The 17,498-nt window shown below is 29.2% G+C and overlaps 3 protein-coding genes across 3 annotated transcripts; all 3 read left to right on the top strand.

The window, feature by feature from the left end:
• Window positions 1-2,472: 2,472 nt before the first annotated feature.
• GO595_006287 (Copine family protein) lies at window positions 2,473-4,125 on the top strand (the record flags this gene model as incomplete). The annotated part of the gene is made up of 1 exon (XM_067919623.1): window positions 2,473-4,125. The coding sequence occupies one exon, from the start codon at window positions 2,473-2,475 to the stop codon at window positions 4,123-4,125; it is 1,653 nt and encodes a 550-aa protein (XP_067773602.1).
• Window positions 4,126-4,351: 226 nt separating this feature from the next.
• GO595_006286 (RCC1 repeat-containing protein) lies at window positions 4,352-6,850 on the top strand (the record flags this gene model as incomplete). The annotated part of the gene is made up of 1 exon (XM_067919622.1): window positions 4,352-6,850. One exon carries the CDS (start codon window positions 4,352-4,354, stop codon window positions 6,848-6,850), a length of 2,499 nt encoding a protein of 832 aa, XP_067773601.1.
• An 8,171-nt stretch (window positions 6,851-15,021) lies between these two features.
• Window positions 15,022-17,498, top strand: GO595_006285 (class I SAM-dependent methyltransferase; the record flags this gene model as incomplete). The annotated part of the gene is made up of 2 exons (XM_067919621.1): window positions 15,022-15,761; window positions 16,649-17,498. The coding sequence occupies 2 exons, from the start codon at window positions 15,022-15,024 to the stop codon at window positions 17,496-17,498; spliced, it is 1,590 nt and encodes a 529-aa protein (XP_067773600.1).

Raw genomic sequence — 17,498 nt, 5'->3', positions numbered from 1 at the left:
AATGTGTCGTAGCCAAAACGTGTAAACAGTTTTACTGATGTTATATTATTAGTATTAAGTAAAGGCATTTCATTCAATAAAATGTTTGGAGAAAATGAACTGCACTTTTTGATCGGTTTTAAAAGAATTATTACGTACAAAAAGTGGAACCGATGTCTTTTTTTTTTCAATCAGTTTGTGGGGTTTATGACCGTTTAAAAGTGATGCAAACAATTAAATGAATGATAGGAATGAGAGTTCGTTAATTCAGAAGTACAAGTGGAAACAAAGAAATTCAATATTTACAAACAATCCAAAAAATGACTTGGAATATAGTTAATGAAAATATTATGGATTCGGTTGAATCAATAAAAAAATTATATGATCTTAATTTTCCATATTCTTTCAACTTGTTAATATCTCAGTTGATATTCTCATCTTTTCTTTCTCAGAAAAAAGACTTTGATATATATATTTTCAATTTCTTAAAATGTTTTCATTGAATAATGATAAAATAATTAATATTTTAGAAATATTTCTTTGGAATTTGAAATGTCAAGAATCAAATTACCTTCTTTTTAAGATGGCTGAACAAAATTTAATAAGTTCTAAAGCTTTAGTAAGTATCAAATCATTATATTTTTTCCCCTTTTTTATAATTCAAATGTTGATAACATTTCTTTCGATGATATTAAAAATATGGTTAATGATGATTTTTTAAATCAAATTCTTGATGATCTTGAAAATCTTTCATATAACTATTGGGAACTTCATAAGTAATATGTTAAAGAAGGACATAATCCGAATGAAATTGCGAAAATAATTCGAAATGATGAAATCGAAAAACTTCAAGAAATATCATCACAAACAAATTTTGATTTTAATCAAACAATTGAACCATCACTTTATGAAAGATGTTCATTTATTAATAAAGAAGATGTTACATTAATTGATTATGCACCATTTTTTGGATCAGTTAAATGTTTTAAATATTTACTTATGAATAATGCAGATGTAAGTAATACAGGTAAATATGAAATTGCAGATGGAAATGAAGAACTCATTCATTTATGTGAACAAAATCATTCATCATTTGAAGGTGCATATGAAACAGCAATTGAATTCCAACGAAATGATATCTTTAAATATCTTTATGAAAAAAAAATTGAAGATAAAAACAATTTGGAAGAATTAGGGAGCAAATGTATTAAAGCAAATACTTATGATATTCTTTCTTTTTTAGAAGAAATTGGAATGAAAGTCAATGATTTGATTATTAATGTAACAGTAGAAAGCGGAAACTTATTTCTTTTTAAGCATGTTGATATAGTAAACAAAATACAAAAAGAATTTTAATCTATGCAGCAATATCAGGCAATTTTGAAATAGCTAAAATACTTCTTCAAAAAGGTATTAATATCAATATTAAAGATGTATAAACATTTCTTCTAAAGTATCCTTAAGTAATTTTCATGTTTTAATACTTGAAATAATTTAATTTATATATTTAATCCTCCATTTATGATTTATTTCTAATTTTTATTTAATATAATTTCGCAAATTACTTATAAATATAAGTATAGTACCACTTTTCCTATATATTTCTCAATATGAATGCAAAATTATAATTTCATATAAAATTGTATATATAAATATGATCATATTTACAAAAAGATATCTACATAAAAGACCAAGCACTATAAAGACCTTATTATAAACTATTATATTTAATTTGTAAGAATAATGGTTTATTAAAATATAATGGGAATGATTTAAATCATTAAGGTTATTTTTTCATTGTAATTCAATAGTTTACTTCAATTTTATGTTCAAAATGATCAACAATTTGTATTTGATTCGAATAATTCAGTTCCAGAAAATAAAAAGAAAAATTGAAACATATTTTTTGAAAAATTAATGAAGATATTAACTAAACGAGACGCGAACAACAATTAATTAAAAAAGATTACCTTACAAATGAATAAACAAGATGTGCTAAATGAATAAATGCTAAATGAGATGCAAAGTATTATTCAATGCGATAAAAATGAATGAGGAAGATGGATTAAATAATTATCAGATAAATATATCAAATTTCCGCTAGTTGTTATATAAATTATCAAAATAACTACATAAAAATCAAAATTTTTGAAGAAGATCTTCTTCTTGACTTTGTTCTTCACCGCTATTTCAATGTGGACGTCATTCAAAAAGTTAATTTATGACCAATTAAAAACAGATATTTCAATACTATACGATGAAATCTCAAACAATTCCATATCCAAAGCGATAATTGTTTATTTGGATTTACAAACTGAAATATCTTATTATATAATCCAATTTCATAATACACAAATCGAAGATATATATAATATGATCTATTTTTGCCATATATCACTAATTTTATATAAAACAATATATGAAAATTACAAGATATTTCTTGTCGAAATTTCTGACAACCGTCCAAATATAACCGTAAACCAAAATCTTCTAATGAAAGTTGCTTTTGGTTCTTACAATAATATACCTGTCCAAAGAAATAATGTTGCTAATAATTATACTGGCACAGATTCTGTTGCACCTTGTAAAGATGCATTAAATCAAAGTCAAACATATCCGTTAGTTAATCTTCATGTTGCTGCTAAAAATCTAAAAGACATGGATATTATCACAGTTTCAGATCCAGTTTGTGCCCTTTATACTTTTCGAAATGGAAAGTGGGAAGAATTTTCTCGAACAGAAGTTATTTGGAACAATCTTAATCCTGAGTGGGTTACCTTCTTTACTGTTATGTATGTCTTTGAAATTCGTCAACAACTTTTATTCCGAGTTTATGATGTTGATTCAGAAAATGCAGATCTTTCAAAACAAGACTTTATTGGTGAAGCCGCTGTTGAACTATCACAGATCATTGCTGCGGAGTCCACCACTGAGCTTACATTAAAGATTCCAAAATCAAATGAAGTTCGTGGAACTTTATATATAACTCCAGAACAAGTCGAAAATTCCGGCTCCATAGTCAACGGACAAATCATAGGACGAGATCTTAAGAAACAAAGCTTTTTATTCCGAAATACTCCATTTTTTGTTATTGCCAAATCATCAGAGCAAGGCCGATTTCTCCCCATATTTCAATCGGAGGTCTCCAAGTCCATGAATTGGAAGCCATTTACCATTCCGTATCAAGTCTTATGTAATGTTGATCCAGATCGCCCATTACGAATTTCCTTTTATAACTACAAATCTCATAGTGCCGCAGTTTTAATTGGTTATCATGACACCACCTTTACACAACTTTCCGAGCGCACCGGACAAACGCTTCAAGTCATTGACAACAAGCGCAAAATCGTTGGTAATTTCATTGTCCGTCAAATTAATCTCCAACAGAAGTTCAATTTCTATGACTATTTACATGGCGGCATCCAACTTAACCTTATCACTGCCATTGATTTCACTGCCTCCAATCGCGATCCACGCGATCCACGGTCATTACATTACTTGTCACCAAACGGAGATAGCATTAGTCAATATGAGAAATGCATTCGTGGCGTTGGCGAAGTATTATGTCCATATGACACTGATCAATTATTCCCTGTCTTAGGATTCGGTGCTAAAGTTGGCGGACGTATTAACCATTGCTTCCCATTGACATTTAATGACCAAGCTCCATGCGTCAGAGGCTTAGATGGCATCATCGACGTATACCGTAATGCGCTCACACAAGTACAGTTAAGTGGGCCGACGTTGTTTGCGCCCGTGATTAGATACGCAAGCCAATTATCGATACAGTCGTTCCAACAAGACAGAACATACACTATACTGACGATAATCACAGACGGTATCATTAATGATATGGAAGATACTATCGATGCAATCGTAGACGCGGGAAGAATCCCTTTGTCGATAATCATTGTCGGTGTGGGTAACGCAGACTTCACAGCTATGGACGTGCTGGACGCTGATGATACGCCGCTTGTGTCGAGAGGAGGATTCAAGATGGAGAGGGACTTGGTGCAGTTCGTGCCGTTCAACAAGTTCGCACACTTGCACTACTCAATACTCGCAGCGGAGGTGCTGGAGGAGGTACCACGGCAACTGTGCGAATGGGCAGAAATGAATCATGTCAGACCGAACAACGCTCAATAAATAAAATCATTTTGTGGTAACAATGTGAATTAATATGATGAAATTGCTGAATCTGTTGTAAGAATTTCAGCATTTTCGGAAATTGAATGTTAGAGATGCTGAGAACAGTTCTTTGTGCGTATGGCGTTGACAGTCATCGCGATGGATTTTGGCTCGTGCGCTTGCTGAACGAGGGAGAAGTCGAATTGTTTTGGATCATAAAAATTTATGGGGTGCCCCGATAAGAATGTCTAAAACATCACTTCTCTCAGCAGGGTATACAGGGCATAGACTTTGCAGGCCAGGCAACTCAAGCGTTTCCCCAGTTGACTTCGATGCTTCGATGGCAACTTTAATTATTTCTGGATGGAAGTATAATATTATTTACACAAACAAAAAATGGTATGGATGCGGTGATAACGACCATAAACAGATGGGAGATCAAATCGCTGGAGATATTTCAGTATTAACAGAATTGCCAGATTTTGCTGACATTGTGCCAATATCAGCTGCATGCGGTGATAAATTAACAGCAATAGCAGCAAGTGATGGAAGTCTTTACTTATGTGGTAATTCATTCGGTAGCATTTCAGATCCACTTAAATTAAAAATGAATATTTTATTTGTAGCATGTGGCACAGAAAGTGTAGTTGCCATTCCAGATGGACCTGGAATTTATTGGTTCACTGGAAATCGTTCAATGATGAATTATTTTGAAAGTGATATTCATTTTGTTGATGCTGCAGCTGGACAAAATCATTTTCTTGCATTAAGTGATGATGGGCATATTTATTCATGGGGAAGCAAAAAACCTTGTGGCCAAGGAAAAGGGTTTTCATCAAATACACCAACAATTGTATCAATCAAAGACAACACACTTTTTTCACGTGTTTTTGCATATAACACATCATCATTTGCAATAGATACAGATGGTAATGTTTGGTCTTGTGGTTCCAATGGTTATGGACAAATTGGCCAAGGCCAAATTCAAAGATGTAACACATTTCAAAAAATCACTCCATTCATAGGTAGTGATGAAACAATCATTCACATTGCTTCTGGAGACACAATGACGTACTTCCTCACCGATAAGGGGACCGTTTACGCATGCGGCGAAAGAGATAACGACCGTTTATGCATGCAGACCGATAGATCTGTCAAAACCCCCACTTTATGTGACTGGGTGAAAGAATTTAATATATCATGGGTTTCGGCAGGATGCTCACATGTTATGTTTTTAATCACAGAAAATGAGGTTTTACCACATCCTTTTTTATTGAAAAATACTAGAGGTATCCCAATTATTTGGAAACAAGTTATTGGTAAAAACTCTTGCGTTCCAATTGATATAAATATTTCTGACGAAGCATTAATGCAAACAGGATTTAGACATGGAGATGTTGTTACTTTAAAGGAATCAAATAATGAAGAAGCAACTGTTATAGGAATTAGTACTGACAAGACGTTATACCTTCAATCAGAATCAGGACTTAAGATATATAAGGATGATGTTGCAAATTATCATTATTACATCAAATTAGCAAAACGAATTGGATCTGATTCATTTGTATCAAAAGAAAGTCGTTGTAAACTAAGCTATGATTTGGATTGTTCAGAAAGCGCATGTTTAGCTTTTGGTTTCTTTCCAGGAGATGAAATTGAACATCCTGAATTAGGTAATGGTAAAATTGAAGGAGTTTTTGGAAACAAATTATTTATTTCATGGACTAACGATGAAAACTTGATTTCAACTGGCTATGATTGCAGTCCATCTTATCTTCACTCAGAATTCACCATCACCAAAACTAACGGTCGCACGATCAAAACCGTTTTCTATCAAAATAAACGGCTTCAAATTGAAATTTCACCTTGCAAACTAATTGGGAAATATGGGTTCAAGATAGATGATTTAGTTCTTTATCAACAAGGATTTTATGTTGTTGTCGGCCAGTTCTGCCATAAAGTTCTTTTGAAAAATGAATTTGATGAAAATAATTTAGAGTTAACTGATCTTAATTCATTACTTTTATTACGTAGAGAATCAGAGGAAAAAACAATTGTGTCTATACAAGCTTTCAATACAGATGTGGTTGATGTATTGGTTAATTATCAAATTGATGACGAATATTGGCCAACAGATAGAGTCATCACAAGCAAAGGGATTGCAACAATCATTGGTAAGGATGTCAATGGTGATGGATATTGGGTCCAAACAGATGATGCTCTAAGATTAAATTTTGGTGCAGTATTAACTAATCAGAAAGAAATGAAAATAATTCGGAGAATTGGTGGTAACAAACAATTTTCAGTCGCTAAAATCACCAAATTCATTCCAGGTGATATTATTTCATATGATAACAAATTCTTTCTTGTTAATTACTATAAAGACGATAGCGGCGAATTAAGTATTCAAAACAAAGAAGAAAAAGTGACACTAAACGATGACGATCAAAAACGCTGTCAAATAATTTCAAGAAAGGGATTGAACGTTAAGAAGCCGTTTATGACAAAGATGAACGTTTCTCTTGAAACGGACGTTAACATTGATTTGTTTAGAGGAATGAGAGTGCTCCCTGGAGATGTTGTGGAAACACCAAATGGTTTGGCAACTGTGATTGGTATCGCTGGATCTGATATATGGTTACAGCCACAGGGGGAAAGTGGTGCAGTAACAACGTTTCAGCAGGCATTTTATGATCCAAATGTCATCAAAATATATCGCAAAATTGATAATGAGGTTCAGTAAATTAGATTTTAAGGATATATATATTTGATATTTATAAGCTCATTTAACATTTCGTTAAAATGCAAATTGTACTATCCCATATTTGTGAATTTTAACCAAAAGATGTGGAGGAATTCTCCAAGAAAAATATGAATGCTCTCATAAAAAAATTGAAACAACTTTTTCAATACATAGAGTTGAGTAAAATATTGAAATTTCAATGAAAAATTTTTCTACGATTGCAAGAAAGTTTCTTGTAAGATGTTATTTTTAACATATATGCAGACATTACAATGCATTCCAGATGTTTTAAAAAACATTCATTCAAAGAATAATGCATTGATTCGAAAAATTAAAACTATTTCTGAATATGATTTCTATCTTCAAATTTTATGTGAAACTAGAAAATCTGTTATACATCTTCCCGAAATTAATGGTTCATTTTGTTATGATTTTCATAATGTTAATCAAGATTCTTCAAATTTAATGTCTTTCTTATGCAAAAAAATTTTATCAAATATTTTATTTATTGTTATGGTCCTTCTTATCTTATTTATAATATTAAAAACTTATTTATCAAACTTAATTATTCATATTGTTTCAAAAGAGAAAAGCAAATTTAAAATTTTACCATTTTTATTTGTTTTCTTTTTTGAACAAATATTTTCAGCATATGATAGTATTACTAAAACATTCACAATAATTAATTCAAATGATTATGGAAATAGAAACACATATAAACAGGTTACAAAATATCTTATAATTCAAGAAGGAATTAATACAATAAATTCCGACTCATTTTCAGAATGGCCTTCTTTAATTTCTGTTGATATAGGGAATACGATTATATCAATTGAAACTAATGCTTTTGGCAAATGTCAAAATCTTGAAACAGTATTTATTGGTGAATCTGTTGAAACGATTGGAAGTTATGCATTTTCTAATTGTATTAAATTAATTGATGTTACCATTGGAAATAATGTAGAAACGATTGGAAGTTATGCATTTTCATCATGTTCATCATTAATAAATATCACGATTCCAAATTTTGTTACATCAATTCAAAATTCTGGATTTTCTTCATGTATTAAATTAGAAAATATTATTATTGGAGAAAAAAGTAAATTTTATTGGTGAATATGCATTTCTTTTCATGTATTTCATTAAAAAATATTACAATTCCGAAATCAGTTTATACTATTGAACAAAATGTATTTGTTAATTGTACTAAACTTTATTTTATTAATGTATCTCAAGATAATTCATATTATTCTGAACGAGATGGAATTCTTTATGATAAAAATTATACAGAAATTGTTTATTATCCATTAGGAAGATCAAATACCACAATAAAAATCTCAGATTCACTTATAAAAATTGGAAACACAGCATTTAAACAATGGACAACATTAAAGATAGTATATATTGGTGAAAATATAACAACAATTGGATCATATTCTTTTGAAGAATGTATTAATTTAGAAAATGTTATCTTTGGTAAAAAAGTAAATTATATTGAAGTTTCAGCATTTTCTAAATGTTCCTCATTAATAAACATAACAATTCCTGATTCAGTGGAAATAATTGGAGATAGTGCATTTCAATATTGTTCTTCATTAGAAACAGTTATTATTGGTCAAAATGTAAGTTATATTGGAGTTTCAACATTTTCTCATTGTTCCTCATTAATAAATATAACAATTCCTAATTCAGTAATAACGATTGAATCTGGTGTATTTCAGTATTGTTCTTCATTAGGAACAGTTATTATTGGTCAAAATGTAAGTTATATTGGAGTTTCAACATTTTCTCATTGTTCCTCATTAATAAATATAACAATTCCTAATTCAGTAATAACGATTGAATCTGGTGCATTTCAATATTGTTCTTCATTAGGAACAGTTATTATTGGTCAAAATGTAAGTTATATTGGAGTTTCAACATTTTCTCATTGTTCCTCATTAATAAATATAACAATTCCTAATTCAGTAATAACGATTGAATCTGGTGTATTTCAGTATTGTTCTTCATTAGGAACAGTTATTATTGGTCAAAATGTAAGTTATATTGGAGTTTCAACATTTTCTCATTGTTCCTCATTAATAAATATAACAATTCCTAATTCAGTAATAACGATTGAATCTAGTGTATTTCAGTATTGTTCTTCATTAAGAACAGTTATTATTGGTCAAAATGTGAATTCTATTGAACAAGAAGCATTTGCACAATGCAGCAATCTCACATGTATTTACTTTTTAGGTTATATAACTCCAAATGTAGCAGATGATGCTTTTGATAATATTGAAAATAAAACTGTTATGACATCCGATTTATATCAAAATGAAACATTTGGAGAACTTAACATATCCAAAGGAACAGCATTTGGTGAATGTGCTCAATATCCATGGTCAACACACACATTTACAAAATCAAATACATTTTCGAAATCAAACACATACACTAAATCAAATTCATTTATATCAAATTTTTCATTAAGTTTTTTACGATCTTTCACTTTAACATATTTTATTTCATATACACAAACATATTCATTAAAAGATTGTTCTACTTTAACTAATATATTCTCAAAAATTAATTCAATCAATACATATATTTTCACAGAATTTATTTATTATGAATATACAATTATTATATTTCCTACAGTTTTTTCTTTTTATTCTAATTTCTTTATAATGTTTTATACAATAGAAGATAATGACATTGGTGATAATACAAATTATAACATTATAATTGGTGTTATTGTATTTGTAATTGTTATTATTATTATTTTACTTATTGTGTTTTTAATTCGAATTAAAAACAAAAAACAAAATTCTATTGAACAAACATCAAAAAGTTTTGAAGAAAATGGTGAAACAAATATAAACGCAGGTGTATTTTCAATGAAAAATATTGATGAAGATCCATTTGCAAAAGACTTCAAAGAAGATAATGGCATTGATCAAATTTATGTCTAAAATTTACAATACTCTGCTGTCTTTGAAGCTATGAAAGTAACTCCAAGCCAAAGAAAACCTCATATGATTGGTATTGATACAATCTATTTAAATTAATTCATATAAATAAACACATGTTAAATTCGTAAATATTAAATTAAGAAAATGATATGAAAATTCTTAATATAAATGAGCCTCAAAATGTTTAAATGTGAAAAATATTTTTTCTGTATACCAAAATGAGTTTACTGAGTTAAAATTTTTGAAAAAGATCACCAAAATGAAATAATCCAAGGTTAGTATCATATATTAAAGAGGCATTCAAACACCTTTATTCTTCTCTAATGTTAAGACAAAACTAGAGTTGTATAAACACAATATAAAACAACAATAACCAATAAGTAAATTATTCATTAACACAGAGCTTCATTTTTGGTAAACATACTGCTTTCCAACACCACAACATTCATTTTTGAAGATGCCAAAACTAATTTAAAAGATGATTTTGACTTTGAAGTGAAAAGGTTGTTTTAAACCTATATTATCTCAAAAAGAAAAATAAAGTGATGTTTAAGAACTCCCTTCTAAAAATCAAAAATATTTCCAGTTAATAAACGAAATTTTTCAACATGTACAAAAAGTTGGTTCTTTGTTGTTCCTGGGAAGTAACTTACTTCCCATGCCAAGGGAAGTATGAACGGTTAAAATAAAAAAAAATTGAAATCTTTTCAATGGAAAAAAGTTGAGTGAAGGAAATTTCAATGTTGTGATTTTCATCAACAGCTTTTGAATGAAACTGTTTCGGTTATGTAAAAAAAAATTGTTAATGCGTGGTTGTGGGGTGCTGTTTCTGGTCTGCACAGTGTCATACAACATACACAATATATCAAAAAATCCTCAGTTAAATAGTAGTAGATTGATTCAAGGAATTAAAACTATTTCTGAATATGATTTCTATCTTCAAATTTTATGTGAAACTAGAAAATCTGTTATACATCTTCCCGAAATTAATGGTTCATTTTGTTATGATTTTCATAATGTTAATCAAGATTCTTCAAATTTAATGTCTTTCTTATGCAAAAAAATTTTATCAAATATTTTATTTATTGTTATGGTCCTTCTTATCTTATTTATAATATTAAAAACTTATTTATCAAACTTAATTATTCATATTGTTTCAAAAGAGAAAAGCAAATTTAAAATTTTACCATTTTTATTTGTTTTCTTTTTGAACAAATATTTTCAGCATATAATAGTATTACTAAAACATTCACAATAATTAATTCAAATGATTATGGAAATAGAAACACATATAAACAGGTTACAAAATATCTTATAATTCAAGAAGGAATTAATACAATAAATTCCGACTCATTTTTCAGAATGGCTTTCTTTAATTTCTGTTGATATAGGGAATACGATTATATCAATTGAAACTAATGCTTTTGGCAAATGTCAAAATCTTGAAACAGTATTTATTGGTGAATCTGTTGAAACGATTGGAAGTTATGCATTTTCTAATTGTATTAAATTAATTGATGTTACCATTGGTAATAATGTAGAAACGATTGGAAGTTATGCATTTTCTAATTGTATTAAATTAATTGATGTTACCATTGGAAATAATGTAGAAACGATTGGAAGTTATGCATTTTCATCATGTTCATCATTAATAAATATCACGATTCCAAATTTTGTTACATCAATTCAAAATTCTGGATTTTCTTCATGTATTAAATTAGAAAATATTATTATTGGAGAAAAAGTAAATTTTATTGGTGAATATGCATTTTTTTCATGTATTTCATTAAAAAATATTACAATTCCGAAATCAGTTTATACTATTGAACAAAATGTATTTGTTAATTGTACTAAACTTTATTTTATTAATGTATCTCAAGATAATTCATATTATTCTGAACGAGATGGAATTCTTTATGATAAAAATTATACAGAAATTGTTTATTATCCATTAGGAAGATCAAATACCACAATAAAAATCTCAGATTCACTTATAAAAATTGGAAATACAGCATTTAAACAATGGACAACATTAAAGATAGTATATATCGGTGAAAATATAACAACAATTGGATCATATTCTTTTGAAGAATGTATTAATTTAGAAAATGTTATCTTTGGTAAAAAAGTAAATTATATTGAAGTTTCAGCATTTTCTAAATGTTCCTCATTAATAAACATAACAATTCCTGATTCAGTGGAAATAATTGGAGATAGTGCATTTCAATATTGTTCTTCATTAGAAACAGTTATTATTGGTCAAAATGTAAGTTATATTGGAGTTTCAACATTTTCTCATTGTTCCTCATTAATAAATATAACAATTCCTAATTCAGTAATAACGATTGAATCTGGTGTATTTCAATATTGTTCTAATTTAAGCATCGTTATTATTGGTCAAAATGTAAGTTATATTGGAGTTTCAACATTTTCTCATTGTTCCTCATTAATAAATATAACAATTCCTAATTCAGTAATAACGATTGAATCTGGTGCATTTCAATATTGTTCTTCATTAGGAACAGTTATTATTGGTCAAAATGTGAATTCTATTGAACAAGAAGCATTTGCACAATGCAGCAATCTCACATGTATTTACTTTTTAGGTTATATAACTCCAAATGTAGCAGATGATGCTTTTGATAATATTGAAAATAAAACTGTTATGACATCCGATTTATATCAAAATGAAACATTTGGAGAACTTAACATATCCAAAGGAACAGCATTTGGTGAATGTGCTCAATATCCATGGTCAACACACACATTTACAAGATCAAACACATTTACAAATACATTTTCGAAATCAAATACATACACTAAATCAAATACATTCACTAAATCAAATACATTCACTAAGTCAAATACAATAATAACTTATCCATATTCGTATACATTTACATATTATATATATTTAACTCAATCATATTCTGTTTACACAATGTATTTAACACATTCCTTATTATATAATACACTTGACTCTTTTATTTCTACAGAAATAATTCATTATGAATACACAATTATTCAGTATTCTTTCTATAACTTAGATTATTCATTGATAATGTTTACATATTATCAAACTCAATCTCAGCCAACTAAAAAGATTTCAACGAATGCATTAATAGGAATTATCTGTGGTTCGGTTATCGCTGTTTTATTGATCATTGGAATAATAATATTTACAATTCGAAGAAGTAAGAAAATTCCAAGCAAAACCACTGAAATCCTTTCTGAGTCTTCATCAGACAATGAAAAGCAAACCATACATATTGATGATGAATTTAATAATGTAATTCGACATGATGAAGATCAATGGTTAATACATTAACCTAAAAATAAAAAAGAATAAATTTTAAAATAAACGTAATTAATGATTTTAATAATATTTGTTTTGATGTAAATTTTAACTCAATGTTTTTAATATATTTTTATAAATAAATTTCCCATAAAAATGAAATAACGATGAATTCAATTTCATTTTGAAAAGTTGGCGATTTGAGAGATTAGTGAAAATTTGAATACTTTATTTTACATCAAATTCACACCAAACTAAAATGCTCACGCAGCCAAACGCTGTTTCAGCTCCGATTCTCTTCCCTTCATATTATTCGATTGCAGCTGAGCTTGTTTTAAATTCCATTAATGGAGGAGCAAAAAACATTACAATTCAACTTGATTTCATTCTAAATCAAATTCGTTGTAAAGACAATGGAAAAGGAATTCCAAAAAGCAAATTCATTACACTATTTAGTACAAACAACAAAATAAATATTATTTCCAAGATATCTAAAGTTTCTATCATTACGAGAAATAAATCAGATGAAAATCTTCGAATTATAAATGATCCAAACATTCAATACACACCATTATTTTCACATGGCACTGATATAATCATCAGTAAAACATTCGATAACTATCCAATTCGTCAAAAAGAAATCACAACACAACAAAACAAAGAAGAAGAATATAAACATTTCAAGTATTTCATTAATACATTATCATTAACAAATCCTAACATTAACTTTACTATTATTAGTGATAGAACAAAAGGAAATATTACGTCATCAAATAACATAGAAGAAAGTTGGCGAAAGATCACTGGTAATTACCTACGAATAAGTTCTGATGAAACATTTACATATTATAAAAATAGTATTCCAATTAATGCATTACCATTTACGCCATTTATAGTAAACGACATTCCATGTATAGAACTAACTATAGATAACAAAAAAATTAAACCTTTAAATAATACAATTATAGTTACAAAAGGTCAAATTGAAGAAATGTTTTGGAAATTCGAAGGATTATCAATAAGTATCAAAACAATTTCGAACATAAATAATAATAAAAATTTGGAAATTGTTGGAAATGAAGAAATAAATAATATGAAATACATTGGAATATTCGATCATAAGTTCATTCTATGTCATTTAAATGATGTATTATATGCTATTGATCAACATGCAGCACATGAACGAGTTAACTTGGAAAAAATAATTAACAATTTACCAAACAAATTCCCGTCATACGAATTACAATTGCCAATGACTTTGCCAAATAATTTGATTGATCTGATCACGAACGATATAAATATTAATTTGCAAAAATGGGGATGGAAAATAATGAAAACAAAAAACATTTGTTACCTGTACGCAATTCCTTATTACGATGGCATAAAAATTGATACAATCGACGGATTGATATGTTACATTAACCAACTAAGCGATGGCATATATAAGGAAATACCCGACTGCGTAATGGCTGTGCTGCAGACAAAGGCGTGCAAAAGAGCGATAAAATTTGGAGATGTGATATCTGACGATGAGGCAACCGAACTAATTGCTGAACTTGCAAAGTGCACAAGGCCAAACTGCTGCGCGCACGGGAGATCTGTCGTGGTGCCGATATATAATTTGAAGGACAGATTCGTGAAATTTGATCATTTGTATTAGCAAAAATGCGAAAAGAAGAAATTTTAATTTTTAGCTGCTGACATCTTACGCTTGAACTTGTAGAAAGAATTCATTGAAGTGTAAATAAAAACAAAAAATGAAAAAATTTATTCCGATACGGGGAGTCGAACCCCGCTCCCGTGGATGAAAACCACATATCCTAACCGATGAACGATATCGGAATTCATTTTATAAAATTATAATTATTATATGATGTATATCGATATTTTTTGAGGTGCCCCAAAATTCGAATTTTATAATGAAATCAAACACTAAAAAACATAGCCAGTTTACGTGTGAAGAAGATGAAAAATCAATTGTTGACAAATTACTATCTGCAATCGGACTTGAAGGTGATCGAAATCAACGTATACAAAGCGCACATCGTCTTAAATTAATTGATTTTTGGAATATTCCAAAGGGTGCACGAATACTTGAAATTGGTTGCGGACAAGGAGATACATTAGCAGCGCTTGCATTTTGTGGAGGCCCTGAATGTTTTGTTCATGGAGTTGATATTGCTTCACCAGATTATGGAGCACCTATAACTTTAGAAGATGCAAAGTATCGCCTTTACAATAGCCAGCTTAAGTCAAACATTAGAATTGACTTTGAAATTGATATTACTCAACATCCAGAAATATATGATAGTGATTATGACATAATTGTTCTTTCACATAGTATCTGGTATCTTTCTTCACGTGAAAAACTTACCGAAATCCTTACCAAATTATACAAACCAGGTAGACGTCTTTGTATTGCTGAATGGAATCCAAATGCAATAATTCCCGAACAAATTCCACATTTTATGGCAACTATGATACAGGCTACATGTGGAAGCTTTGACGAAACGACTAGTTCCAATATTCGCACACTTTTTTATCCAGAAGATATTTTGAAATCAGTTGAAATTTCTGGCTGGAAAGTGCAGAAAAGCGACGAAATATTTTCATCTGATTTACAGGACGGGAAATGGGAGGTCGAAATGACAATTAATTCGTATCCTGAAATAATTGAGAAAAGTGAAAAAATTCCAAAAAAATTAAAAGAAATTTTATACTCGCAAATTGAGCAAATTAAAAAGGCAAAAAATATAAAACCACTTTCGGTATTTTGCTTAACAGCTAATTAAAATATGTAAAAAATAATTTTTTTTTGTTTTTAAAGAATTATCACATAAACAAATTTCCAATGAACGCTTTAATATCTGGAAATATTTTATTGAAGTTTGTAAATAATGCACTGTTCTTGGAGATTTCTCTTCAAATAATTCAAAAAGCTTCAAGAAACATTGTTACAACCATATTGTTACTTCACTTATGAAAGATATTCATTTGTTACTTGACTATGCATTTTTCGGATCAATTAAATGTTTTTAAATTTTTACCAATAATAACACAAATCAGGAAAATATGGAAAATATACAAGTGCCAATGGAAATGAAGAAATAATTCAAATATATCATTCATCTTTATTTAAATAGTCTGTTATAACCAAATTTATGTGCAACTACATAAGCTGAATACACAATGAGCCACAATTTGAAGAGTATCAAAGAAGATATATTGAATCATTTTAAATTTATTTGTATATAATGTACAAAATATATTTCATTAATAAACTAAAATTTCTTTGTTAGTTATATTATGGTTATTATCAAAAGATTTTGCTGAATCCACTTCAGTGTTTATTGCAATTTCAAGCATCCTGATTATCTAAAAAGTGACAATTGTAATTTTCGGTTATCGGCGGTTTCTTTAGTGGAAAAATATTTCACTTCGAATGCACTTGTTTTCCAAAATTTTAGGTCCAAGAATGAATACATTAATAAATTATACCTACAGCAATGAAGACAGGTCTAGTATATATAAAATTGAGGGAACAAGGTCTAAATCACTTCGCTTACCAACAAATCAATCAACACTTGGAATTGCATTTCGGTACATAGCATTCCAAGTTTATGTTAACAGCGGATGTGATTTTACAATTACAATGACTATTCGTGATGACAAAGCCAATCGTTTTAATTTTGCATATTCAACAGCTCGACGTAAAAATCAAGAGCGTCCTTCATCATCCCAGACATGTGCTTTACTAAATTTAGAAATGAAAAGGAATCACTGGTATACATTATATTTTGATTTAGAATTACTTTCACAACAATATTGGATATCAGGGACATATCATATTTTAGACAGCGTTGAAGTATCTCCCAAATGTAAAATACGATGGATTTATGCAGTTGATAATTTCCTCAATTCACATAATCAGATTACCTTACCAAATGGTCTTGATGTAGATTTTCCAAATGGCATTGATTCATTCAATCTTGTCCTCCCACAAAATATTGAAGCTTCTCTCCCTCCAATCGATAATCCACTTCGGAAATCGCGAATTCCAACGCGTTCATCCACTGCAAAATCACGAAGCAGTAAATATCCAACATCAGTCAAAAGCGAAAGTCGTTCCAAATCTGCTTTAACGAGCAAAAAAAATTTGAAGCCAAATACATTTGCAAACGTTTCGAAACCCGAAACTTCGACTTTTGATGCTCACGAGGAAGAGGAAGACTCTGATTGCAGTGCGTTTGATGGCGTTGCGCCAAAATCAGATATTCAGATTAATTATGGCATTCCGGAAAATGAAGAAGACGAACTCGAATTGGTGTATATAGAAGTGCTCGGATGTTATTACTGCCCAAGTAACCAACAATATTATCAACTTGACGAAGGATAA

This window comes from Histomonas meleagridis (assembly GCF_020186115.1).
Source record: "Histomonas meleagridis strain 2922-C6/04-10x chromosome Unknown contig_41, whole genome shotgun sequence".
Taxonomy (NCBI): Eukaryota; Parabasalia; order Tritrichomonadida; family Dientamoebidae; genus Histomonas; species Histomonas meleagridis.
Note: the sequence above shows the minus strand (reverse complement) of the source record. Positions and strands in the feature narration are given on the sequence as shown.